This window comes from Perognathus longimembris, chromosome 23 (genome assembly GCF_023159225.1).
Source record: "Perognathus longimembris pacificus isolate PPM17 chromosome 23, ASM2315922v1, whole genome shotgun sequence".
Taxonomy (NCBI): Eukaryota; Metazoa; Chordata; class Mammalia; order Rodentia; family Heteromyidae; genus Perognathus; species Perognathus longimembris.
The window spans coordinates 3,955,457-3,982,661 of record NC_063183.1 but is presented as its reverse complement, the minus strand read 5'-3'; the positions used below and the strand labels follow the sequence as shown (position 1 = coordinate 3,982,661).

General features: G+C 51.4%; 1 protein-coding gene across 5 annotated transcripts in view; it reads right to left on the bottom strand.

Annotated features, from left to right (window-relative positions):
• Slc5a11 (solute carrier family 5 member 11) overlaps window positions 1–22,270 on the bottom strand; it is a 39,223-nt gene extending 16,953 nt beyond the window's left edge. For 2 of the 5 annotated variants that reach the window (XM_048331988.1, XM_048331992.1), the window contains exons 1-5: window positions 15,255–15,500; window positions 2,526–2,684; window positions 1,723–1,794; window positions 1,320–1,424; window positions 1–23 (exon numbers count right to left, since the gene is read on the bottom strand). The exon at window positions 1–23 is cut by the window's left edge and continues 37 nt beyond it. In XM_048331988.1, coding sequence (XP_048187945.1) covers window positions 1–23; window positions 1,320–1,424; window positions 1,723–1,794; window positions 2,526–2,660 — 335 coding nt within the window. In that variant the 5' untranslated portion in view covers window positions 2,661–2,684; window positions 15,255–15,500. Of the gene's footprint in view, window positions 24–1,319; window positions 1,425–1,722; window positions 1,795–2,525; window positions 2,824–13,294; window positions 13,355–15,254; window positions 15,501–22,255 lie in introns of those variants that run through there. The other 3 variants (XM_048331990.1, XM_048331991.1, XM_048331989.1) reach the window with 3 other exon arrangements.
• Between the last annotated feature and the right edge of the window lie 4,935 nt (window positions 22,271–27,205).

Genomic DNA, 27,205 nt, shown 5'->3' with positions numbered 1-27,205 from the left:
AGCATCAGCACAGAAAATAAGCCCTGCCAAGGAAAAGGGAGAGCTGAGATGCAACCCACAACGAGCCTCCCATTTGGACTTCCTTTCGGCACCCTGAGACACCTGACCTACACTCCACTTGCTTTACTTCCTCACTTGCTGAGTGGTTCACTATCCCTGGCCTTCACATTTTTTTTCCTTTGGTCAGTCCAGGGGCTTGAACTCAGGGCCTGAGCACTGTTCCTGGCTTCTTTTGCTCAAGGCTAGCTAGCACTCTGCCACTTGAACCACAGCGCCACTTCTGGCCTTTTCAGTTTATGTGGTGCTGAGGAATGGAACCAGGGCTTCATGCATGCTAGGCAAGCATTCTAAGCCACATTCCCAGCCCTGTTTTTTTTTTTTTCTAACATGAGAGGAGAACATAGCATTATAGATTCCACCTATACTATAGCAAATCAGGAAGCTAAGGCAGAGTAATCACTCAAGCCGAGAGTTCAAGGCTCCACTGGGCAACAGAGCAGGATGCTCCCATGTGTGCCTAGTCTGGTGCATACAAGAGGCTCAAAGAGGTGAAAGGACATGTCCAAGGTCACCCATGTCAGTGCTGAAGGCAGGATGGGAACCGGGCCCGGTGGCTCCAGTCTGTACTTGGCTCTCCAGACATGAGCGTCTGACATACTTCTGCCTCGGCTCAGCATCCGCATGAGTCACTGTGGCGGCAGAGACGACCATCAACACTCGGGAATGCCCTTCCAGACAAGACACCTGCCACGTCCTGTCCCTCGGGCAGCACAGAGGAAGCAAAAGGCCAGTCTAAGGCACTTCCTCGTGTGGTTCACTGTCTAACGCGAACAGATGCGGAGGCCTATGAAGCATGTCTATAATGCCAGCTGATGGGGAGGCCAAGGTCTGAATGAAGATCCTTATTCAAAGTCCTCCCAGGGGGGCTGAGAGTATAGCCTAGTGGTAGAGTGCTTGCCTCGTATACACGAAGCCCTGGGTTCGATTCCTCAGCACCACATAAACAGAAAAAGCCAGAAGTGGCGCTGTGGCTAAGTGGTACAGTGCTAGCCTTGAGCACAAAGAAGCCAGGGACAGTGCTCAGGCCCTGAGTCCAAGCCCTAGGACTGGCAAAAAAGAAAACAAAACAAAGTCCGCCCAGACAGAAAAATGTCCATGAGACTCTTACTTGCAATTAACTACCAAAAAGCCAGACATGGAGCTGTGGCTCAAGTGGTAAAAGTGAGAGTGCAAGGCTGTGAGTTCAAGCCCCGGTACAGGCACAAAACACACACACTGCTGGCTGGAGGCGGCGTGCCTGCATCTGGGTAGATACTTACGTTAAGCTCATAAGCAGTGACAGAAATGCCCACGGCAGCTCCTGACCCTGCCAGACCAATGAAGTGTCCGCTGCCCACGTTGCTGGCAAACAACGACGCACCCACCTGTGGGGAGATGGACGGGGCAGGTCATGAAGGTCTGGGGTACCTGTTCCACACCCCACATCTTTCCAGAGGGATCCAGAGGGATGGAGAAGCAGGCAAGACAGAGCCATTCTCCCCTGTCTGTGTGCAGCATTTCTGGGGTAAAGGCTCACAGGGTTACAGAAAATCCTCCATGAAGCCGGGCATGGTGGTTCACGCCTGTAATCAGGCCCTGAGTCCAAGCCCCAGAACTGGCACATAGATGTGCTCCCACCGGCCAGTCTAGGAAGAAAGAGAACAAGAGAGACACAGAACTTACCGGCCACCATACCATGTCCCCTCCAGCCAGAAAGTAGCCTTTTACGGTGTCTCTCTTGGTCTTCACAGTGGACTGAAACAGAGGACAGGGAAATGAGCCCTGAGGGCCTCGGGAAGAGGCCTGGACAGGAACTGCAAGCCGGGAACCTGCAGGCCAGTGACCAGCCCCAATGTCAAAGACATTTTGTCTGACCCATGAGTCTTAAGAAAACTTTAACATGAGGTGGTGTGTGTGTGTCTGTGTGTGTGCGTGCACCTGTGCGTGCATGCATGCTGGGTCTTGAGCTCAGGGACTGGGCACTGTGCCTTAGCTTTTTCACTTAAGGATGGCACTCTACCACTTGAGCCACAGCTCCCCTTCCCAGCTTTTATTTGGTTAATTGAAGGTAAGAATCTCATGGACAAGTCGGGCACCTGTGGCTCACGCCTGTCATCGTAGCTACTCAGCAGGCTGAGATCTGAGGATCCCAGTTCAAAGTCAACCCAGGCAGGAAAGACCATAAGATTTTTATCTCCAATAAACTACTCAGAAAAGGCTGGAAGTGGTACTGTGCCTCAAGTGGTAGAGCACTAGCCTTGAGCACAAAGAAGCACCCAGTACCCAGGGTGCTGAGTTAAGCTTAATGTAACCCAGCACCTGAGTTCAAGCCCTGTGACAGAGAGAGAGAGAGAGAGAGAGAGAGAGAGAGAGAGAGAGAGAGAGAGAGAGAGAGAAAGGAGGAAAGAAGGAGAGAGGGGAGGGAGGAAGGAAATGGGATTTACTCTGGGCTTTTCCTCCCCCTTCCCCATCCCCACCTGGCTTACCCAGAGTCCAACAGCCAGGACAAAGAGGAAGTAGAGAACCAGCACAGCAATGTCCCCTGGCTCCAGGTTCTTCCTGGGAAATGCCTCCAGAGTGTCTGACTGTGGAGGCTCGGGGCTGCTGGTGACTCTCTCCATGGTGCTGAAGGAACCCTATCACTCCTGGGGAAGTGGAAATTCCTGTTAGATTTCAGATCCCAGATCATCCTCTTCTCACACTGTGCAGCTGCCTCCCGGGGCATCTGAGAAAGACGACCCACCCAGCGGGGGATGCGGTAGAGACAGAACTTCAGGAAGACAGAGTCATCCATCCATTCACCTATTCACGAATCTGTTCATCCATCCATTCATCCACTCACTCATCATTCATTCATCTATCCAGCCAACCATCCATACATGCCAATCATCCATCCACCATCTCTCTACTCATCCATTCACTCACCCACTCATTCATCTATCCAATCAAACAACCATCCATCCATCTACCATCGATCCATTCATCCACTCATTCATCCATTCACCCATCCATACATCTCATCCATCCACTCACTCACTCATCCTTTCATTCATCTATCCATGCATCCATTCATTTACTCAGCCATCCATTCATTCATCTATACAGCCAACCATCCATACATGCCGATCATCCATCCACCGTCTATGGACTCATCCATTCACTCACCCACTCATTCATCTATCCAATCAAACACCCAACCATCCATCCACCATCCATCCATTCATCCATTTATTCATTCATTTATCTATTCGTGCAAGCATCCATCCATTCATTCATTTATTCACTCAACAAAATCATATCACATTCTTGTACGATAAAATTTTTAACAAACTACTCACTTGGAAAAACATAAACAATAAACAAGTGTTTGGTGGCACTGGGGTTTGAACTCAAGGCCTTGTATTTTCAAGAAAGGTGTTCTAGCCCTTGAGCCATAGTTCAGTCCTTTTTGCTTTCATTATTTTTCAGGTAAGCTCTTTTTTTTTTTTTTTTGCCAGTCCTGGGCCTTGGACTGTGGGTGTGAGCACTGTCCCTGGCTTCTTTTTGCTCAAGGCTAGCACTCTGCCACTTGAGTCACAGCACCACTTCTGGCCATTTTCTGTATATGTGGTGCTGGGGAATCGAACCCAGGGCTTCAAGTATACAAGGCAAGCACTCTACCACTAGGCCATATCCCCAGCCCCTCAAGTAAGCTCTTGTATTGGTTTTTATTTTAAGCTTCCTGAGTGGTTGGGATTTCAGGCATGGGACATTATTACACAGCTACAATTGCAGGTGTGAGCCACTGGCATCTGACCCCAAATAATTCCCAAGCATTGGGAACATGAGCCTGTGGGGGAGGGGGAGACATGCCATCACACCTCACCCCAATCACAATGCACAGTGCATTAAGTCCATCTCCGAGAGCACAAGGCCCTGAGTTCAAGTCCAGAACTGGCACAAAACAAAACAAACAAAAGAGCACTGTTTGCTCTGCATTGGCTTTGCATGAATAAATCTGTTCCTGCTTTATGTTTCCTCTGTGTCCATCCTTGAATTTTTCCCCCCAATGAGACAAAAAAGATGTTCTGCCCTTTCCCCCACTGGCAATGCTAAGCTCGGGACACACTCGGGGACACCCGTGCTGATTGCAGCAGAGGGAACCGATTTGGAAGTGGGACTGACAGGCCTGGGTGAGAGGGAGCCGGAAGTGCCAGCCATGGAAAGCCAAGCTGCAGTTCTGGGCTCTGTCCACTAGAGGCCAGCAGCAGCCTTCTCCCCATCCCATGCTGTTTCAAACTCCTCTGTGGCACCATTGGCCCCTTGAAACCCATTGTGTTCTTTTTTTTCTTTTTCTCTTTATGGCACTAGGATTTGAACTCAGAGCCTGGGCATTGTCCCTTTGCTTTTTCATTCAAGGATTATGCTCTACCACTTGAGCCACACCTCCACTTCCAGATTTGTGCACATAAGAGTCTCGTGGACTTTTCTGCTTAGGCTGGCTTCACACGTTGATCCTTAGATCTCAGCCTCATGAGTTGCTAGGATTCCAGGCTAAAGAGGAAGAAAGGAGGAAAAGGGGAGACAGGCTGAGCAGCACTGGGCAGTCCCAGCCCCATCTCACCTCCTGCAACACCGGAAGAAGTAGCAGAAGCCAGATTCCTGCTCCGCTCACCTCACCCAGGCCTCTGCCAGGTCTAGTGGGGTTTTGTTTGTTTGTTTTGTCACTTGTGGGGCTTGAACTCTGGGCCTGGGTGCTGTCCCTGAGCTCTTCACCTCAAGGCTAGGCTTCTACCACTTGAGCCACAGCGCCACTTCCGGTTTTCTGGTGGTCCATTGGAGATAAGAGTCTCATGGACTTTCCTGTCTGGTCTGGCTTTGAACCACAATCCTCAGGTCTCAGCCTCCTGAGTAGCTAGGATTACAGGTGTGAGCCACGGGTGCCCAGTTTGGTTTGGTTTTGTTTTCTGAGGATGTTAACTTTAAAAATCTAGCTCTGAAGGGGAAGTTTATTAACTAATTGGATTCCTGTACACTTGAACATTAAAACTGATACAAAAGAAGAAAAAGAAAGGAAAGGAGGAAGGAAATGAAGCAAGCACCTGTGGCTCACATCTGTAATCCCAGCTACTCAGCAGGCGTACACAGGCTCGCTGCAGACCACAAGGCAGCTTTTGGATTACTACAACCAAAATACCCGAGAGAACAACTTAAAAGAAAGAAGGAACTGGGGCTGAGAATGCAGCTGAGTGCTTGCCTAGCATGTATGAAGCCCTGGATTTGAGTCCTCATCACCATATAAACAGAAAAGGCCAGAAGTGGTACTGTGGCTCAAGTGGTAGAGTGCTAGCCTTGAGCAAAAGAAGTTCAGGGACAGCGCTCAGGCTCTGAGTTCAAGTGCCAGGACTGGCAAGAGAGGGGGGGAAGGAAGGAAGGAAGGAGGGAGGGAAGGAAGGAAGGAAGGGAGGGAGGGAGGGAGGGAGGGAGGGAGGGAGGGAGGGAGGGAGGGAGGGAGGGAATGATTTGGGCTCCTGGTTTCAGAGAGCTCAGTCCATATTGGCTTGGCCCTTGCATCCATACAGGATATTGGGGCCACAGGGATGCATGGTAGAGGACATTTTCCACTTCATGTCTGACAGGAAGCAGAACTTGAGGCAGGAAGGCATGAGGGACAAGAGACCATCATGCTAAGGACCTGCCCCTGCCACTTGCATCCCCCCAACTAGCTCCCATCTCCCAAGTCCTCAAAGACTTCAACAATGCTAACCCTGTTCAAGACGCTTAAGTTCTAGGCCAACCAGGCTGTGGTGGTGCGTGCTTGTAAGTCCAGCAGCACTCAGGAAGGAGGTGAAGGTAGGGAGATCATAACTTGATCCACATAGCAAAACTGCCTCCAAAAACAACAAAAGGCAGCTGGGTGCTGGTGTCTCACACCTGTCATCCTAGCTGCTCAGAAGGCTGAGATCTGAGGATTGTAGTTCAGGACCAGCCTCGGCAGCAAAGTCCATGAGACTGTTTAACTAACCACCACAAAACCAGAAGAAGCGGGGTGTCTTGAAGTGATAGAGTATTAGCCTTGAGTGAAAAAGGCCAGGGACACCAGGGCCTAGAGTTCAAGTCCCACAACTGACAAAAAGAAAAAGTATGAGCCAGGTGCCCCTGGCTCACCTCTGTAATCCTAGCTACTCAGGAGACTGAGGTCTGGAGGCCTGAGGTTTAAAGCTATCACACAGGCAGAAAAGCTCACAAGAGACTATCTCCCAAATAATCAGCAAAATCAGGGCTGGGGGTGTGGCTCAAGTGTTAGACCAGCTGTGTAAGCAAGCAAGCTGAGAAAGTGGGAAGCCTGAAGTTCAATCTCTGGTACTAGCAAAATAAAAACCCGAAGTCCTAAGTTCAAAGTCTCTTTTGAGACTCAAGGCTAACTCTGGGATGTGAGCCCTTGTGGGTGGAATGAACATTTTTGTTTTGTTTGTTTTTGTTTTTTTGGCCAGTCCTGGGCCTTGGACTCAGGGCCTAAGCACTGTCCCTGGCTTCCTTTTGCTCAAGGCTAGCACTCTGCCACTTGAGCCACAGCGCCACTTCTGGCCATTTTCTGTATATGTGGTGCTGGGGAATCGAACCCAGAGCCTCATGTATACGAGGCAAGCACTCTTGCCACTAGGCCATATCCCCAGCCCCTGGAATGAACATTTTTAAAAAGCTACTTAACCTACAACATAGAATGGCATGGAATGACCATTTTCACCCCAAAAGGGAGGAACAGGGGAACAGAAAGGAAGAATTGGACCAATACAAAACAAAGGCCAGGCAGGCAACCCCTGAATCCTCAGCTCCGTGTGTGGTAGCCTAGACATCGCCATTTGCAGCCCCTGTGGCCTGTCTTGGGCTGGCTCCATGGTGGCCTGAGGCTTTCCACTATAGGCAGACAGTTCCCATTCCTGGCATATCCTGAAGTCCTGGGGTCTCTACTCCAGCTTAGGCTCCATCCTCCCAGCTCCCCACAGAACCCTCTCTGTGGCTGTGTTTTCCTGGTTGCCTGGTGATCTTCGGCTCCTTGTGGAGACCTGCCCATTTCTGTCACTGGAGTAGAGACCAGAGCTTCCCTCTGCTCCCAGTTTCCAAGCACAGTCTCAGGTCCTGGAGACCGTTCATAAAATGCAATGCAAAAGCCCTGTCATCCTAGCTACTGGGGAGGCTGAGATCTGAGAATCTTGGTTCAAAACCAGCCTGGGCAGGAAAGTCCTCTGAGACTCGTATCTCCACTGAACCACCAGAAAGCAGGACCTGGTGCTGTGCTGAAGTGGTGGAGCCCTAGCCTGGAGCTGCATGTGGCTCAGGGACAGCGCCCAGGCTCCGAGTTCAAGCCCCAGGACTCACACAAAAAGAGAAGCCCAAGGAGGGCTGGAGCGCCCGCCAGGCAGGCAGTGCGGACGAGGGTTTGACAGACCCCGCGCCATTTACTAGCAGGCCCTGTGCTCGGTCCGGTCGCCCAGCCGAGACGCAGGGAGCCCGGAAGCTCAGGGCCTGGCTTCCCAACAGGGGCCTTGCAAGGAAGGTGAGCATGGGGAGCCGCTGGTTCACGCCGGGGAATGAGGCTGAGAGGGAGAAGCGGCTACAAGTTTCTAGAAAATAGCAGGTCTTGGGGATGGGGTGAGGGAGAGAGAAAGAAGTGGGGAGAAGCCAGTCGAACTGGTCCCCGGCCCCGCCCCGCCCCGCCCCCACAGGCCCCGCCCCCACAGGCCCCGCCCCCACAGGCCCCGCCCCCACAGGCCCCGCCCCCACAGGCCCCGCCCCCACAGGCCCCGCCCCCACAGGCCCCGCCCCCACAGGCCCCGCCCCCACAGGCCCCGCCCCCACAGGCCCCGCCCCCACAGGCCCCGCCCCCACAGGCCCCGCCCCCACAGGCCCCGCCCCCACAGGCCCCGCCCCGGGCCACGCTACAGGCCCCGCCCCTCCCGCCCTGGGCCTGCCAGGCACTGAGAGAGGAGGCAGATAAACAAGGTTTGGGGGGTGTTGTTGTTGTTGTTGTTGTTGTTGTTGTTTGTGCCAGACCTGGGGCTTGAACTCAGGGTCTGAGCACTGTCCCTGAGCTTCTTTTCACTCTACCACTTGAGCCACAGCGCCATTAGGCGAGCATGCTAAACCGCCCAGCCACGTTCCCAGCTGTTCCTTCCCAGTTGTTTCTTCATCTCAGCGCTGGGGCCCGGTCAGGGCAGGCCCGCCCCTCTCTATGGGCTGCTGAGTGCCAGAGCCTCCCCGGGGGAGCCGAGCCGCAGCTCCCTGGGCGGGGAATGCACCAGCCTGCACCTGTACCTGCACCTGCACTGAGGCTGCCGGCGCTCAGCTGGAGGCCGGCCCGCCCTTCCCCAGCACACACACCTATCCTGGGAACCCGGCAGCTCACCTTCCCTGCCAGCCCTGGGGAGCTGGGAAAGGATGACAGAGGCTGATGGCCAGCTGGGTGCAGGTCCTGCCTACATACCTCTAAATATCTCTAAGTCAGTGACTGGTGGCAGGATTTGAACTCAGGTCAGAAGGGAGGGTCTTTGTATTGGCCCTACCAACTTCTCTTTCTTTCCTTCTTGCCCTTTTCTCTTTCCTTCCTTTCTGTTTCTTTCCCACAAACTTCTAGCTCCGGGTGTTAGGGCCCCGAGACTATGGGGATGTATATTAGACTCCAGCAGTGGGCCATACTGTGTAGCATGCTGAGGGACTCAGTGGAACCAACATTTTATTCAGCATTGGTGTGCCAGCTCTATGGGATGTCCTGAAAACTCAATGGACCATTTATTAGCTACCACCTGTGTGCCACGCTCTCTGTACTAGGCCTTGAAGACTCAAAGGATACCAGCTGTGTGCCAAGTGTAACACACACACACACACACACACACACACACACACACACACAGAGTTTTTAGGGGTTTTTAATCCCAGGCCTCCATAGCACTATGCGCTGTGATTCTCAACTCCCAGCCTGCCTTGGTTGTGGGGCTTGAACTCAGGGCCTGGGTGCTGTCCCTGAGCTCTTTCACTCAAGGCTAGCGCTCTACCACTGTGAGCTACAGCGCCACTTCTGGTTTTCAGGTGGTTCATTGGAGATAAGAGTCTCTCAGACTTTCCTGCCTAGGCTGGATTTGTACCGGGATCCTCAGATCTCAGACTCCTGATTAGCTAGGGTGACAGGTATAAGCAACCGGTGCCTGGCAGAGGCTTCATTTTTGAGTAGACAGGCACTGCCTGTGGCTCACTGCTGTCGGGTGGCCTAGTGGCCCTAGGGCAGAAGGAAGCTCCGTTCAGCAGGGGCCTGCCACCCTTCTCTGTATGCAGGCCTTTTACATAATCTGAAGAGGAAGATGTGAACATTTTCCACACTATGCTGCAAAGGGAAGACTTGGCGAACAGATTCACAGGCCCCAAAGCCACCAGTAGGGCAGAGGCTAGGACTGCACTTGCCACATCTGGTATCTTGTGCCAGTACTGGGGCTCGAACTCAGAGCCTGAAACTCTCCTGTAGCTTTGTTTTGCTCAAGGCTGGTGCCTGAGCACTTGAATCACAGCTCTACTTGCAGATTTTTCTTTTCTTTTTTTTTTTTTTTTTGGCCAGTCCTGGGCCTTGGACTCAGGGCCTGAGCACTGTCCCTGGCTTCTTCCCGCTCAAGGCTAGCACTCTGCCACTTGAGCCACAGCGCCGCTTCTGGCCGTTTTCTGTATATGTGGTGCTGGGGAATCGAACCTAGGGCCTCGTGTATCTGAGGCAGGCACTCTTGCCACTAGGCTATATCCCCAGCCCCTACTTGCAGATTTTTGGTGGATAATTGGAGATAAGAGACTCATGGGCCTTTCTGCCCCGGCTGGCTTCCAACCATGATCCTCAGATCTCAGTCTGCTGAGGAGCTGGGATGACAGGCGAGAATCACTGGTGACCCAGGCTGGTATCTTTTCTTAAAGAGGGGATTCCACTATGGCCTTTCCATGCACGTGTGCAATGTAGCCCAGCTTCTCAGTATTCCTTATCTTTCCCTCCTCTCTCCTTGCCTTTCTCATATAATTTGAACAGATCTTGTTCTGGTTTTTCTCTTTTCTTTTCTTTTTTGCCAGTCCTGGGGCTTAGCCTGAGGGCCTTGGCACTGTCCCTGGCTTCTTTTTGCTCCAGGCTGGCACTTTACCACTTGAGCCACAGCTCCACTTCAGGCTTTTTCTGTTTATGTGGTGCTGAGGAATCGAACCCAGGGCTTCATCCATGCTAGGCAAGCACTCTACCACTAAGCCACATTCCCAGCCCTCTTTTCACTTTTTTATAGTAGTCCTGGGGTTTGAACTCAGGGCCTACGCACTGTCCTTGAGCTTCTTTTGCTCAAGGCTAGCACTCTACCACTTAAGCCACAGTGCCACTTCCAGCTTTTTGATGGTTAATTGGAGATGGGAGTCTCACAAACTCTTTCCTCAGATGTCAGCCTCCAAAAGTAGCTAGGATTACAGGCGTGAGCCACCAGAGCCAGGCTGTTCTATTTTCATAAATTCTTGTCTTTCTTTCCCTGACTGCCTCCCTTCCCTTCCCCCCACAAAGTCCCTGATTGGTCAAGAGCCTTGAGTTCAAGCCCCAGTACCAGCACCAAAGAAAAGTAAATTAAATTAAAAATAAACAAGACCAGTAAGAAACAAATTAAGTGCAGGTAGAGCTGGCCTCTCTAATGAACCCCATTGACAGGTGAAGCAAAGGTGATATCTGGCATTGGGCCACTTTGCTAGTAAATGACTGAACTGGGCTCCAATCCAGGCTTAACTCCCAAGTCCTTCCTGAGATCTGAGATCTGAGACCTGAACCCTTGACACGGAAAATTCCAGTGTGACACAAGGCCAAGCTGAGCCAGCAGACGCATGTGCCCTTTCCTCGACCTCCTTTGGGGTCAATGGCAATGGAAGGCTAGTCACTCATACTCCTCCACCTGCTGGGCCTTCTATTGGTCTGGCCTGGAGGGACTGTGAGAGGAAGCAGCCCGGCCAGGGGTGAGGGGGAAAGAGAGGAAGAGGGGAGGGGAAGCTGTGCGGGGCAGAGGAGCTGCAAGGGTCTGGCAGAGTGGAAGGAAGGGGCTAACTCGCCACCTCTGTCCTCCTGCCCAGCAGAAGACTCTAGGAAAAGGCCATCTGACCCACTGCAGGACTCCAGGCTGGCTGCCCCACAGCTCTGGTAGTTAGTAAAGGAATTCTATGCACTGTCAGCAAGGTGGGTTTCTCCAGATAGGCCATGCAGGCCCACAGGCCCACACACAGCGGACTCAGGAGAGCATTTTCCTCCACTCCCTTGGTGTCTTCAGGGATGACCCTGTCTCATGATTTCCAGAGGGAGCAGAAGTTACTAGAGCAGCACCTTCTGAACCTAGACTTGTCCATCTAAATGCCAATGGGTCCCTTGCACGTACCCAGTGTGTGTCTCAAAATAAGAGGTGCACATTGGAAACCAGAGTCTCATCTTGTTAATTACTCATACCAGGAACCCAAGTCATCCTTAATTCATCTACCACCACCTACTCACCACCCATTCATCCATCCATCTAATCATCCATCCTGCATTCATCCAGCCTCCATCTACCATGTGTGCATCCATCCACCCACCCATCCATCTACTCCTACCCATCATTCACCATCCATCTATCCATCTACCCAGCAATATAACAGTCCATCCACCTATCCACGCATCCATCCATCTACTCATCCATTCATTTATCTATATGCCCACGTTCCCATCCATCCATCCAACAACACAACAATCCATCCATCTTCCCAACAATACAACAGTCCATCCATCCATCCAACAAGGCAGCAATTCATCCATCCATGCTTTTATCCATCCATCTGCCCACTCTCCCATCCATCCACCCATCCATCCATCCAACATTCACCCATCCACCCACCCATCCAACAAGTAGTCTGTGAGCACCTCTGGGTGCCAGGCAGGGCATCTTCCATGCAAATACAACATCAATTTCCAGTGTCTATTCACCCTACTTCTGTTCTCTGCTATTTCCAAATGCATACCTTAAAATCCATTCATTTTCCCCTCCCTTCTACTTCAGATACCTTCATGCAAGCCACTATCCCTTCTGTCCTGCCAGAGTCAGCACTTTCTCTCTTCCCAGCCACATTGGCTTCCTCTTCCTCCACACTTACACCCTTGTTGAACATAAATCAGGTTAGTCATTTGCTGGTTCTAAACAGCTTCATGCCTGGTGCCGGTGGCACACGCCTGTCATCCCAGCTACCCGGGAGGCTGAGATCTGAGGACCGTGGTTCAAAGCCAGCCCAGGAAGGAATGTCGGTGAGACTCTTATCTCCAGTGAACCAGAAAACCAGAAGTGGTACTATGGCTCAAGTGGTAGAATGCTAGCCTTGAGCTCTGCCCTATGACCAACAGCAACAATAACAAAAACTAGCTTCGTGCCTCCTGAGCCACTCTGTTGTACCCAGTGCCAAGGGATGCAGGGGTCTTCCATCTATTCCCTGAAAGCTATTTCTGACCTCAGGGTCAGAACCATAGGTGGTCCCCCCACCTTTGGTGTTCTTCCTTTCTCCTCTTCTTCCTCCTCCTCCTTCTCCCTTCTTCCATGGGGCTTGAACTCAGGGCTCGGATGCCTTCCCTGAGCCTCTTTGTGCTCAAGGCTAGAGCTCTACCACTGGAGCTGCAGCACCACTTCTTGCTTTTGAGTGATTAATCCGATCTAAGAGTCTCTTGAAGACATTTCTGCCTCGACTGGTCTTGATCTAGGTGTGATCCACCATGTCCAAATTTCCCCCTTTTATTTTATTTTGGTCAACTGTGGTGCTTGAACTTGGGCCCTGGGCTCTGTCCCTGAGTATTTTTGCTCAAGTCTAGGGCTCTATCACTTTGAGCCACAGCACCACTTCCAGTTTTCTGGTGGTTCATTGGAGATGAGAGTCTCATGGACTTTCCTGTCTGGGCTGGCTTTGAACCACGATCCTCAGATTGCAGCCACCTGAGTAGCTAGGATTATAGGCATGAGCCACTAGTGCCAGGCCCCTACATTCTTCCTACCACACCCCTCATCCCTTACCCTAAACTGCCTACTCTTACCATTTGTCTAAATGGACTCCCAAAGTTACTTGCTTTCAGGATGAATATGATTTGTCAGCATTCAATGAAGCATGACACTTGTCTTGTAGAATTCTCTCATTATGAACCTTTTCACTGCACCCTAATCTCTGCAAGGCAGGGGCCCTGTCTGTCTTCCTCCCATTATACTCCCAGAGCAGGTACCTTATAAATCCCAATACAAACTAGGCACCACACACCTATGATCCTAGACACTCCAGAGGCTGGGATCTAAATGATTGCAGTTTGAAGCCAGGCTAGAAAGGAAAGCCCATGAGACTCTTATCTTCAATAAACTACCAAAAAGCCAGAAGTGACAGAGTGCTAGCCTTGAGCAAAAGAAGCACAGGGGCAGTGCCCAGGCCCTGAGTTCAAGCCCCAGGACTGGCACCAAAAAAAAAAATAAGCAAACAAATCCAATTTGTTCCAAATAAGCAAAGAGCAGCCACTTGCAGGGGCCTTAGAGGCTCCACTCCAGGACCTGCTACCATGCCACCTCCCACGGAGGGGCAAGCCTTGTTCAAAGCCTTACCTCCAGGATCGCCTTGAGGAGAGAGAGCCCGCTGGGAGTCTTTTGCTCAGAATGAAGTAGCATAACATCAAAAAAGCCACTGGACCAGTAGGGCAACCCAGAGCAGGCGAGGAGGCGTTTTTCAGCCAGCAAGTGATCAGATCTGATTTATGTTCACATGAGGGGTGGAGTTAAGAGAAGCCATTGTGGCAATGAGTGGGAACTGAGCCCTAACTCTCCCACACTTATCAGTGCTTTCAGGGCCAGTGGCTCAGTGGCCTTGGACTTGTCTGTGAGTGTGGGATGGCAGTGATTGAGCAGTGTAGACGGGAAGCTCTGCCCAAGTCAGGCACCGGCAGGTACACACGTGTTGGTCTGGTTGACACCGTCGGCTTTGGTTTACCACCTGGCTTTTGTGCTTTATGTACATGATATATTCATACTCTCTGTCTCTGCCTCTATCTCTGTCTCTGTTTCTCTCTCTCTCTCTCTCTCTCTCTCTTTCTCTCTCTCTCACTGGTCTCTCTCATGGTCTGTCTCGCTGGTCTATGTGCTGGTCCTGGAGAGCTCAGGACCTAAGTGCTGTCCTTGAGCTTTTTCTTCTTAGCTAATGCTCTACCACTTTAGCCACACCTCTACTTCTGGCTTTATGCTGGTTAATTGGAGATCAGAGTCATAGACTTTCCTTCCTGGACTGGCTTTGATCTGGGATCCTCAGATCTCAGCTTCGTGTGTGTGTGTGTGTGTGTGTGTGTGTGTGTGTGTGTGTGTGTGTGATGGGGCTTGAACTCAGGGCCTGAGTGCTGTCCCTGAGCTCTTTTACTCAAGGCCACAGGTCTACTTCTGGTTTTCTGGTGGTTCATTGGCGATAAGAGTCTCACAAACTGGGGCTGGGAATATGGCCTAGTGGTAAGAGTGCTTGCCTCGTATACATGAGGCCCTGGGTTCGATTCCTCAGCACCACATATACAGAAAATGGCCAGAAGTGGCACTGTGGCTCAAGTGGCAGAGTGCTAGCCTTGAGCAAAAAAGAAGCCAGGGACAGTGCTCAGGCCCTGAGTTCACGGCCTAGGACTGGCCAAAACAAAAACAAAAACAAGAGTCTCACAAACTTCCTTGCCCAGCCTGGATCCTCAGATCTCAGCCTCCCGAGTAGCTAGAACGACAGGCCTGAGCCACCAGCGCCCAGCTTAGATCTCTGCTTTGTGAGTAGCTAACATGATACCTGTGAGCCCCAAGGTCTGGCAGGCTTTTGCATCTCCAGAATTCCTGCCACACCTGTGGGCTGGGCCAGGCTGAGGCCCACCTTCTTATTTGGCAGATAAGGAGCAAGGTGTCTGGTGACCAAGTAGTTAGCTCAATGTCCCCAGACTCTGGTGAAGTGCAAGCATTGAGACCCATGCACCCCCTCTGCGGTGCCATTGACCAAAACCCACCTGCCGAACTCCTCCCTGCCCCACGCTGCACTCTGAAGGCTTTGTGCCTGAGCAGCTCTACAGTGTGGAGCTGGTGCCCCCCCCCCGGGCCCCCCATCAGCTCTGCAGTGTGGAGCGGGTCCCCCCCTCCACTCCTAGCTCACACAGCTGGGTCGCCGGGAACAAGTGGGGAGCTTACCTTATTCCAGATGCAATCTCCTCTGGCTGGGAGCTGGTGGAGGGAGGGCGGGGGGGGGGGCGGGGGGGCTTCCGAGGCCAGTGAAAGCGGAGATGACTGGAAGCAGGGAGACCCTGGGCTCCAGTCCTCCACACCTGTGGCTGTCAGCCTCCTCCACGCAGGTCAAACTCCAAATTCCAGCCCCAGCCCCAGCAGGGGTTAAAGGAAGCAAGAAGGAGATCCCTGGAACCCTTGAACTCTGCACAGGCTCTTTCAGCGGTGGTGGCCAGCCCTGCCCTCAGCCTCTGGCCAGGCCCTTACCTGGCCCAAGGGGCAGGGTAGGGGTGTGGTGACCCAGGGGAAGGGGGACAATGTGGAGCTTGGAGCCTCTTGGCTTCCCTTATCTCCTCCTCCACCCTCTGCTTCCTCCCTCCAGGCTGGGAGGGCCGGTATGAAGACAGCTGGGGGGAGGGAGGGGGGAGGAGAGAGGCATGGAGTTCCAGAGAAGAAGGAGATCTACCACCGCGCTAGCCCAGCCCTGTCATGCTGTGCAGATGGGAGCTGGACAGACCTGAAACATCTGGATGGAAGAGAAACCATCAGGAGGGTCCAGGATGCAGGGAGGCAGGCAACCTGGGCCTCATGCCTGTCATCCTAGTACTCAGGAGGCTGAAATCTGAGGACTGTGTTTCAAAGCCAGCCCAGGCAGGAAAGTCCACGAGGCTTTTTATCTCCAATGAACCACTCAGAAAACGGGAAGTGGTGCTGTGGCTCAAGGTGGTAGAGCTCCAGCCTTGAGCATGAAAGCTCAAGGACAGTGCTTGGACCCAGAATTCAAACCATAGGACGATCACACACACACACACACACACACACACACACACACACACACACACACACACACACACACACACTACCAGGAAAGGGGGTGAGCCATTGCAAAGCCTTTTCTCCCTTTCCAGAAAAATCTTTAATCCCTAGCACTGGAGACCAGAGACTTGAGAGTCAGTCCTGCCTTTGCCGCGTTTCCCCGACGGTCTGGAGGTCTGGCGAGGCCAGCAGTGCAGGGGTGCCCAGCCCTCGGCGCAGGCCCCATGCTGATCACCCAGCAGCCCAGAAACAATGGGAACAATGGCCGGTGTCTCTGGGTGCCAGGCGCCGTCCTGCGCGCGCGGGGCCCCGCCTTGCAGGCTCTTTCCATGGGTCCCCTAAGACAGGAAGCTGAGGTAGGGAAGGTGGGTGTGCAGCTGGTAAGTGGCAGAGCGGGTCGTGAACGGGGACAGTGGGGGGTGGGCTGGGGTGTCCCGCAGGGGACCGGAGGTGCCCTGCCAAGGAGCAGAGGCTGTGGGGCCCTCAGGGCCAGCACACACGGCTGGCACTGGAGAAAAGGACAGACAGAAGGCTGTGATGGGTGCTCAGTGGATGGAGGATGATGATGGGAAGATAACGGGGTGATTTAGGTGGATCCCTGGACCCTGGGGGTCTGGGCCTGACTTCCTGGGCATGTGGGGAGACCTGTGGGCGTGGCAGTGAGGAGGTAACAGCCACCTAGAGAGCATGCGGCCCCGCCGATGGGAGGCCACAAAGGCAGAACATTCTAGAAAAGTTCCACAAACTCTCACTGTAAGGTCCTCTCCCTGAGGGCTCCATGTAGATGCCCCCACCTCATTAAGTCTCCACCCAGTTACCTGGGTAACCTGCAGACCTGGAGGCAGTTACCTCCCCTGAGGTCACATCCTAATCCACCTGGCCACACCCCTTGCCCCTGCCCTAGATATAAGGCAGGGCTGGGTGGGGGGTCTCTCTCCCTTCTCTCCAGCCACAGATCATCTTGGCCACAGGCCAGCAATGGTATTAGTGAAAAGTGCTGTGTGGCGATTCGCAGCAGTTTGGTTTGCGGAAAAAGGCCTTCAGGACTGGGGATACTCCCAGAAAAGAAGAAAAATAGATGGGAATTCCACCTGTCCTGACTCTTAAGCCCCATCCGAGTCACAGCACCATATATGTTAGGTTTTTAAAGTAGGTAGCCGGTAAAAGAGAATGCCACGCGGTCTTCAGGCAGGAGAGAAAAGTTTATTACCGAACTGCTGGCCCTGTGGCCAAGATGATCCATGGTCGGAGAGAAGGGAGAGAGAGAGAGAGACCCCCACCCAGCCCTGCCTTATATCTAGGGCAGGGGCAAGGGGGTGGCCAGGTGGATTAGGATGTGACCTCAGGGAAAGGGGAGGTAACTGCCTCCAGGTCTGCAGGTTACCCAGATAACTGGGTGGAGACTTAATGAGGTGGGGGCATCTGCATGTAGCCCTCAGGGAGAGGACCTTACACTCACAAGCACCTTGGCCCTGGCTTGGCATGCTAATCATCTCTCTTTGCCGTCGGTACCACTGAATATGGGCAAGAACAAAGCTGAAACTTTTTAGAAGGCCAGGTGCCAGTGCTTACGACTGTCATCCTAGCTACTCAGGAGGCTGAGATCTGAGGATCATGGTTCCAAGTCAGCCCGGGCAGGAAAGTCCATGAGACTTTTATCTCCAGTGATCCACCAGAAATCCAGAAGTGGGTGCTGTGGCTCAAGTGGTAGAAGGCTAGCCTCCTGAGCATAAAGGCTCAGGGACAGTGCCCAGGCCCCGAGTTCAAGCCCCAGGACTGGAGCACACATGTGTGTGGGCACAAGCGCCTGTGTGCACGCACACACACACACCTTTTGGAGAACTTTCTGGGTGTTTCCTACAGAGTTACTATCCACCTCCCCTGAGGAAAGAAAAATAAATCCTTCAGGCTGAGCACTGGTGGCTCATGCCTGTAATCCTAGCTACACAGGAAACTGAAGTCTGAGGGTCAGTTTGAAGCCAAGCCAAGTAGAAAAGTCCCTGAGACTCCATCTCCAATAAACCACAAAGAAACTTCAACTGAAGGTATGGTTCAAGTGGAAGAGTACCAGCCATGTGTGAAAAAGCCATGCTAGAACTAGAGTTTTATTTGTTTTTTGTTTGTTTGTTTTCAGTCATGGGGCTTTAACTCTGGGCCAGGACGCTGTCCCTGAGCTCTTTTTGCTTAAGGCTAGCACTCTATCACTTTGAACAACCGCTCAACTTCTGGATTTCTGGTGGTTAACTGGAGATAAAAGTCTCATATACTTTTCTGCCCAGGGCTGGCTTTGAACTATGATCCTCAGATCTCAGCCTCCTGAGTAGCTAGGATTGCAGGCAGGAGCCACCAGCACCTGGCTCTAATTCAATTTTTTAACAAGGTAAGTATCTAGGAATATATTCTACCTAACCTACCTAACAGAAGTTTTCTGGGGTCTTTCAGGTTAGGGGTTTCTTTTTCTTTTCTTTTTTTTTTGCCAGTCATGGGGCTTAAACTCAGGGCCTGAGCATTGACCCTGAGCTTCTCTTGCTCAAGGTTATCACTCCACCACTTGAGCCACAGCGCCACTTCTGGCTTTTTCTGTGTACTTGGTGCTGAAGAATCGAACCCAGGGCTTCATGTATATGAGCCAAGCACTCTACCACTAGGCCACATTCCCAGCCTGAGGGTTAGGGATTTCTGAAGCCAAAAAGGTTGAGAGCCACTGTTCTATGGCAAATGAGCCAGAGGCTGAGGCTCTGGTGGACGAGGCTAGAAGGGGGTCCCCGCACATGCCCATGATGGCAGGGTCTGCTCCAGGCCGTGGTGGGGCCTCAGCCTCGCAGGCCGGTGCAAAGTGCTGTTAATGAGTCGACAAAGCCCGAGCAGGTTGCTGAGGCCCGGAACAGCAGGGCCTCTGGCAGGGAGCTGGAGTTTGGGACTGGTCTGTGGCACCCGTGGGCCACATCAGTGGAATGAGATCCTGAGGAAGCTGGGTGCTGAGGTCTGTGTGTGTCCCCCCCGCCCCTGCACCCCGCTAGAAACTTCATCCCCGAAGCAGAGAGTAATGGTGTTGGGAGGTGCACCTTTGACACCCGCTTATGTCCCTTGTAAATGGCTGAGTCCTTTTGTGAATTGGTGTATTCTTTCCAGAGTGTAGTCTCTCTCTCTCTCTCTCTCTCTCTCTCTCTCTCTCTCTCTCTCTCTCTCTCTCTCTCTCCTACACACACCCCAGATAGTTTTATAGCCAAAGTTATGATCTAGACCCAGTGTAACTAAGGTCATGAAATGGCTGGCACTGGTAGCTCAGGCCTATAATCCTAACTACTTAGAAGGCTGAAATCTGAGAGTTGAGGTTGAGAGCCAGCCCAGAAGGACAAATCAGAGATCTCTTTCTCCTCCTCCCCCTCCTCCTCCTCCTCCTCCCCCTCCTCCTCCTCCTCCTCCTCCCCCTCCTCCTCCCCCTCCTCCCCCTCCTCCTTCTCCTCCTCCTCCTCTTCCTCCTCCTCCCTCTCTTCCTCCTCCTCTTTCTTTTTGTTGGTCCTGGGGAAACCAATAGCCTAGGGAAAGTGAGGCATGGGAAATGGCTGCCAGGAATTCAGACTCAAGCTTAAAGCTTATCTATATACTTCCCTTAAGATTAAGGGAACAAGGTCATTTAGGGGAAAATGAAACAGGGTCACTTAAGGAAACTGAGGCCTGGTGACGGCAACTCAGAGATACAGTATTTAGAAACACAGAAGGGCCATTTGGCTTCAAAGAGAGACAACAGGAAGCACCCCTTCCTGAGGGGTGCGTTCCTCACAGGATCCATCCTGACAGGATGGATGCCTTCCTGAGAAAAGGGCTTCCCCAAAAGTCAGCCTCCTTCTGCCCCAAATGCAGATATCCAATGCCTCCTGGTCTCAAGAATGAGGATCTGTTTTCTGGCAGGATGCATTCTTACCTGGGAACTAAGAAAGTGACACCAGGTGTGATTCGAGCAAAGACAAAGCACCTAGCTTTACACAACTTTGAAACCAGACCCCCTGCCTTACCCTATAGATACCCCAACAGCCCAAGGAGCTGTGTGTGTGTGTGTGTGTGTGTGTGTGTGTGTGTGTGTGTGTGTATGTGTGTGTCTCCAGTGTGTCTTTCTCGTTCTCCCTATGAGAGCACCCACACTCTGCCAGAGTGGGCCCCTGCCCTTCTGCTTGTGTTTGTCTGCTTTCTGTCTGCCTGCCTGCCTGCTTGTTTACTCAATAAATCTCTGCCAAGTTTTCTTACCATCAGTGACTTGTCCAGAAATTCTTGTTCTGTGATTGAAGTCAAGGACCCTAAGTGAAGTCTACCTACATTTAAAGGGACACATCACTAAACCTCACCTCCATTTGGTGACACTGGGGCTTGAACTCAGAGCCTGAGCACTGACCCTGAGCTCTTTTTTTTTTTTTTTTGCCAGTCCTGAGGCCGAGCACTGTCCCTGGTTTCTTTTTGCTCAAGGCTAGCACTCTACCTCCAGAGCCACAGCACCACTTCTGGCTTTTTCCTATGTATGTGATGCTGAGGAATCGAACTCAGGGCTTCATGTATGCGAGGCAAGCATTCTACCACTAGGCCACATTCCCAGCCATCCCCTGAGTTCTTTTTGCTCAACGCTAGTGCTCTTCTGCTTTGAGCCACAGCACCACTTGCAGATTTTTGGTGGTTCATAGGAGGTAAGAACCTTACAGATTTGGGGCTGGGGAATATGGCCTACTGGTAGAGTGCACGCCTAGCATGCATGAAGCCCTGGGTTCGATTCCTCAGCACCACATATACACACAAAAAAGCCAGAGGTGACACTGTGGCTCAAGTGATAGAAAGCTATCCTTGAGAAAAAAAAAAAAAAAAGCCAGGGACAGTGCTTGGGCTCTGAGTTCAAGCCCCAGGACTGACAAAAACAAAAACAAAACAATCTTACGGACTTGCCTGCCTGGGCTGGCTTTGAACTGCCATCCTCAAATCTCAGCCTTCTGCATTGCTAGGATGACAGGTGTGAGCCACCAGCACCTGGACCAAGAGATTCTCATTTTCAATTAACTGGCAAAAAGCGAGAAGTGGTACAGCACTGACTGACCTTGAGAAGGAAAGCTAGAGGACAATGCCTATTCTCTAAGTTCAAGCCCCAGTACCAACCTAAGCAAATAAGTAAATAAACTGATTTTTTTTTATAGTGCTGGAATTTGAATCCAAGGTCTTTTTTCTTGTTGGCATGAGGCTATTTCCACTCCATTCCTGCTCAGGCCAGCCCTACCACTAGGTGAGAGGGTTTGGGAACTTCTGCCTCCCTTGCTATAGAGGGCGCTATAGGTCTAGCCTGTTTCTTCCCGTTTCAGGTTAGGGACCAGTAGGATGGCTTTGGGGGTCACATAGGGAAGGTGTTGGAAGAAGACAGGCCAGCAGCCTGGGTTTCTGGGGAAACAAAGAAGCTACTGAATTGGAGCCCTCAGCCGAGGGATGGAGTATGCCGTTTATTCTGGCACCGTGGACTGCTCCCCAAGAAAACCAGCTTGGGGTTTGCCAGAAAGGGAGAAGCCAGCAGCAAACCAACAGCCATCCTCTGCCTGTCCTTGCTGGACCATTAGGAAAAATCCAGAGAGAAGCGCTTGCCAGGGCGTGGTCATTTTTAGGCCGTAGATCTCCAGGACTTCAAAGTTAGAGATTGGCAAGCTTTTGTTCATTTGGTTTTCAGTGGATTATTTGGCTGGCGATTTTTTGGTGGTGGTGGTTGGTTGGTGTATGTGTGTGCGTGTGTGTGCGTGTGTGTGTGTGTCCTATGGCTTGAACTCAGAGCCTGGGTGCTGTCCCCGAGCTTTTTTTTCTTTGCTCAAAGCTGGCATTCTACCCCTTGAATCACAGCTCCACTTCTGCCTGTTTTGGTGGTTAATAGGAGATCGTAGATTTCCCTTTTTCAGACTGGACTTGAACCTCGATCCAGACATCTCAGCCTCCTGAGTAGCTAGTATGATAGGCACGAGCAACCAACACCCAGCTCGTTGAGGGTTTTTAAAAGATATATAAGCAGGATCACCTTGAAAGGCTCCTAGAAAAAGACATCCCCACGCGCCCCCCAGTGGCCACTCCCTCCCCTCACAGGCAAGTGGGGCCAGAGCGGAAACAACCCTAAAATCATCAGGGGAGGGAGAAGCCACCGGAGGGGCTGGGGCAGCCATCACCACAGCAAAGGGTTGTTTGCAAAGACAACGCTATCATGTACTGCCGACTGGAGGGAGTCTTTTGTTTAAATTGTTGCCAGTCCTGGGCGTGGACTCAGGGCCTGCGCACTGTCCCTGGCTTCTTTTTGCTCAAGGCTAGCACTCACTTGAGCCACAGTGCCACTGCTGGCTTTTTCTATATATGTGGTGCTGGGGAATTGAATCCAGGGCTTCATGTATAGGAGGCAAGCACTCTTGCCACTAGGCCTGTCTCTATATTTCTTTTTTTTGGCCAGTCCTGGGCCTTGGACTCAGGGCCTGAGCACTGTCCCTGGCTTCTTCCCGCTCAAGGCTAGCACTCTGCCACGTGAGCCACAGTGCCGCTTCTGGCCGTTTTCTGTATATGTGGTGCTGGGGAATCGAACCTAGGGCCTCGTGTATCCGAGGCAGGCACTCTTTCCACTAGGCTATATCCCCAGCCCCTGGTTTTTTGTTTTTTTTTTTGCCAGTCCTGGGCCTTGGACTCAGGGCCTGAGCACTGTCCCTGGCTTCTTTTTGCTCAAGGCTAGCACTCTGCCACTTGAGTCACAGCGCCACTTCTGGCCATTTTCTGTATATGTGGTGCTGGGGAATCGAACCCAGGGCTTCAAGTATAGGAGGCACGCACTCTTGCCACTAGGCCATATCCCCAGCCCCTGTTTCTATATTTCTTATGGAACTTGAACTCAGGTGTGGGAACCTGTAAATGCAGAGCCATAGGTGGTCCTCTGAGAACTGGACGGCCATTCTCTGTCCCGCAGAAGGCTGAGGGCGGCCCTGACAAGACCTATAGCGCTTAGCATTACAATGGCCACAGTTCCCCCCCCCCCCCCAGTTTCCTCCTCCAGATAATCCTGAACATCACAGGACCTAGGAGCTGGTAGGTGGCCTATGCAAATTGGTTGTTTACTTATCACCTTCTCTAGTTTGCAGTTGCCAGTCCTAGGATTGTTCCCCCCAAACTGGTACCCTTATCTCTTTGAAGTAGTCCCTTTGAAGTAGTCTCTTGGATGTAGCGACCTTTTTGCATGCACTCTCTTGTTTGATAATGAATAAAAGCCCTGTCCATGGGACCCTTGGGTATCTGTTGCTGGAGTGAGAAAGCAGGTCCCCTGGTACCCCGAAACCAATTCCACCAGTTGGGTCTCTATCATTGCTTTGCTCCCGACCTTGCTCCAGGCCGTGGCAGGACAAAGTGCTAGGGTCAGTTTGCAACACCTGGGCGCTGTTGCTCAAAGCTAGCACTCTACCACTTGAGCCACAGCTCCACTTCCAGTTTTTGTGTTTTCATTTTTCCTTCCACTGTAGGGCTGGAACTCAGGGCCTGGGTGCTGTCCCTTACCTGTTTTGCTCAAGGCTAGCACTCTACTACTTTGAGCCACATTACCACTTCCAGTTTTCTGGTTGTTAATTGAGTCTCATGGATTTTCTGCCTGGGCTGGTCTTGAACCACGATCCTCAGATCTCAGTCTCCTGAGTAGCAAGAATAAACGGCTTGAGCCACCGGTGCCTGGCTTTTCATTTCCAGCTTTTTTGCTAGTTAACTGGCGCTCAGACTATCACAGACTTTCCTGCTCCAGGCTGGCTTTGAACAGAGATCCTCAGATCTCAGCTTCCTGAGTAGCTGGGATCGCAACATACATAAACTCATACTGTACTGGTGAGTGACTCAAGTGCTACAGCATAGCATGTGTGAAGCAGAGTTCAAATCTCAGTTCTGGTCCTGTCTCTGCTCCTTCCTTTCCCCTTAATCTCCCCCCCCCCCAAAAAAAAAAAACCCATAGTTTTCTGGGCACCAGGGGCTGATGCCTTTAATCCTAGCTATTCAGGAAGCTGAGATATAGATAACTGCAGTTCAAGGCCAGTCAAAGGATTCTTTTGGCCTTTACTGTAAGACCACTAGTTTGAAATGAGACAGAAGTGGGTTTCGGTCTGGTGACTCTGCTCCCCAGCCAGGTGACCTTAGCCTGGGTTTATGGATCTTGTTGGTTGCTTGATACTCTGGATTCTCTAGATTCGGACTCCAGCCAGAGCCATCACACCCTGTGAAATGCCCCGTGTGGGCATCACTGCCCGCCTAGCCTCACCAGCTGCACCACTGGGCGCTCTTAACCACATCGCCTCTGTGCCCTATCTCAGGACCCTGCAGGCCGGGCCAGGCTTTTATCCCAACTTAGGTGGAAAACTCAGTTTGGAACCTTGTGATTCACACAGAAGGAAACCTCAAACAAGTGTTCTGTGTTCTACAGACATTTTTGGAGGACACACAGCTCTGTTGTAGGTGATACTGACTAGTGGGTTGCTATGGTAACAGTTGCCAAAGTTACTTTCTTAAGGGCTTTGAAGGGCCATTTTTATAAAACACTACTGACTTTACTTGGTGTCGGTGTTTGATGGGTGGCTTTGAATGCAGAAAGTAAAAAACTCCACACTCAAAGCTGGGTGCCAGTGGCTCACACGTCATCCTAGCTACTCAGGAGGCTGAGGTCTGAGGATCACAGTTCAAAGCCAGCCCAAGCAAGAAAGTCCATGAGACTCTTATCTCCAATTAACCAGAAAAAAAGTCCAAAATGGAGCTGTGCCTTAAGTGGTAGAGCTAGTCTTGAGCAAAAAAGAAAAAAAGTCCAGGGACAGCGCCCAGACACTGAGTTTAAGTGCTAAGACCAGCAGAAATTAAAAAAAAAAAAAAATTCCACACTCAGGTGCTTGTTTCTGGAACTTGTAGCCTATGAGGAGCTAGGATTTATATTTTGGTGCTGGTACTGGAGCTTGAACTCAGGGCTTCTTTGCTCAAGGCTCACATTCTACCACTTGAGCCACAGTGCCACTTGTGGCTTCTTTTGGGTAGCTAACTGAAGGTAAGTCTCATGGACTTTACTACCAGGGCTGGTTTCAAATCACCATCTACAGATATCAGCCTCCTTGAGTAGCTGGGATTGCAGGCAGTAGCCACTGGCACCCAGTTTGAGCAATGTTCTGTTCTTTGTTTTGGTCCAAGATTGGGACTCAAACTCAATACCTGCTGTCCTTGGCTAGTGCAGTTCTGTCTGGGCTATATTTGTGTGACAACTATATTACACTGTGTGAGTGTGTGAACTCGGTGCTGTCAGAAAGGCATGGCAGAACAGGGAGGAGCCAGCAGGAGACCAAGGTGGAGGTGGTGGGGTGAGGGTAGAGGGAAATACAGAACTGGGCATTGGAAAGGGAGGGGCTTGTGGCTGACTTGGTAACACTTTGGACCCACAGTGGATTAATTCCAAAAACCTCTTTAACCAGTAACCATCCTCAAGGCCTAAGACGGGTATGTGCTAATGGCTTTTCCTTGGCTCTGACACCTGGCCATAGGCTTGCAAGTCCTACTTCTGCATGCTGGCCTAACTATCCCTTACAGAAGAGGCACTGCTGGGATTTGAAATCCCCACCCTGGGCCCTGTCCCTGAGCTCTTTTGCTCAAGGCTAGCACTCCATTTTGAGCCAGTGTCACTTCCAGGTGGGCTTCTTTTGCCAGTCCTGGGGCTTGAACTCAGGGCCTAAGCACTGACCCTGGCTTCTACTTGCTCAAGACTAGCACTCTACGACACGAGCCACAGTGCCATTTCTGGCCTTTTCTATATATGTGGTGCTGAGGAATCAAACCCAGGGCTTCATGCATGCTAGGCAAGCACAATACCTCTAAGCCACATTCCCAGCCCCTAGTTGAGACTCTTTAAATGCGTTTATTTTCTTAGTCCCAGGGCCTTGAATTCAGGGCCTGAGCACTAACTCTTTGGCTCAAGGCTGGTGCCCCACCACTTGGACCACAGTGCCACTCTCAAGCTTTTTGGCAGTTAACTGGAGATAAGAGTCTCATGGTCTTTCCTGTCAATGATAGCTTCAAAGTACGATCCTCAGATCCCAACCTCCTGAGTAGTTTGGATTACAGGCATGAGCCAAACGGCTGGATATGGAGACCCGACCTCTGTTCAGAGCGAGGGAAGACACTAGAAACTTTTGAAGAGCAATTTAACCACAAGGGCACATGCAGGTCGTGGGGAGGAAGGACAATTCAGAAAGACTCCCACGAGTGAAAAACACCTTAGGGAAAAAGCTAGACTGTAAGAATGAGCCAGAAATCAAAACCACAAACATTTTTTTTTTCTTAAATCAAACACTTTATTTCCACATTAACAAGCGCAAAAAAAAAAAAAAAAAAAACTCCCAAATACTTTTGAACAATACAATGAACGCCGTTACGAAGTCGGTTATATACTACTCAAAGCCCTGTAAGGCCAATCAGCGTTAGCGCTCCACACATCTCCAGACCTGGTTTTTCAAAGCTACCTTTGGTTTTTGGAAAAACCAGTATGGAAGTCACTATACACCGAATGCATTGAACAACAGCTGCTTATATTAAGTGTCGGACAACATCAGCTTACCCCTGGCAAGTTGGAGCAGGATTGAAAGTCATACACTGAGATACATACACAGGTTGTGGCCCACAGCTCCCGGGGAGGAGCAGGGGCCGCGGGGAAGAAAAGGCCAGTCCAGGCTGTGGCGAGCGTTTCTCACTGGGTGACAGAGGTATGAGACTCAACACCGGTACACTGTCAAGTCATTAAGCTTCATGGTCCATGGTCTCCTGCTGAGGCCGGAGATGGGCACAAATGGTGGGAGGGTGAAGTCACAGAGAAGCTTTGAGCAACAAGATCCCAAAGGCGCTCAAAGAGGGCAGGAAGGAGCAAGCTACAGTTTCCCGTTGTTCTCACATTATTTCAGGGTGAACGTGTGGATAAGTTCAGAGAAAAAGGTTCAAATATTCGCTTTAGATATTTAATTGGTTGCTTTGATGAGAACCCTCATACATAGCAACTTGGAAACTTTTGTTATAAAAAGAGCCTACAAATAAACTCACAAAGAAGAGACAATTCG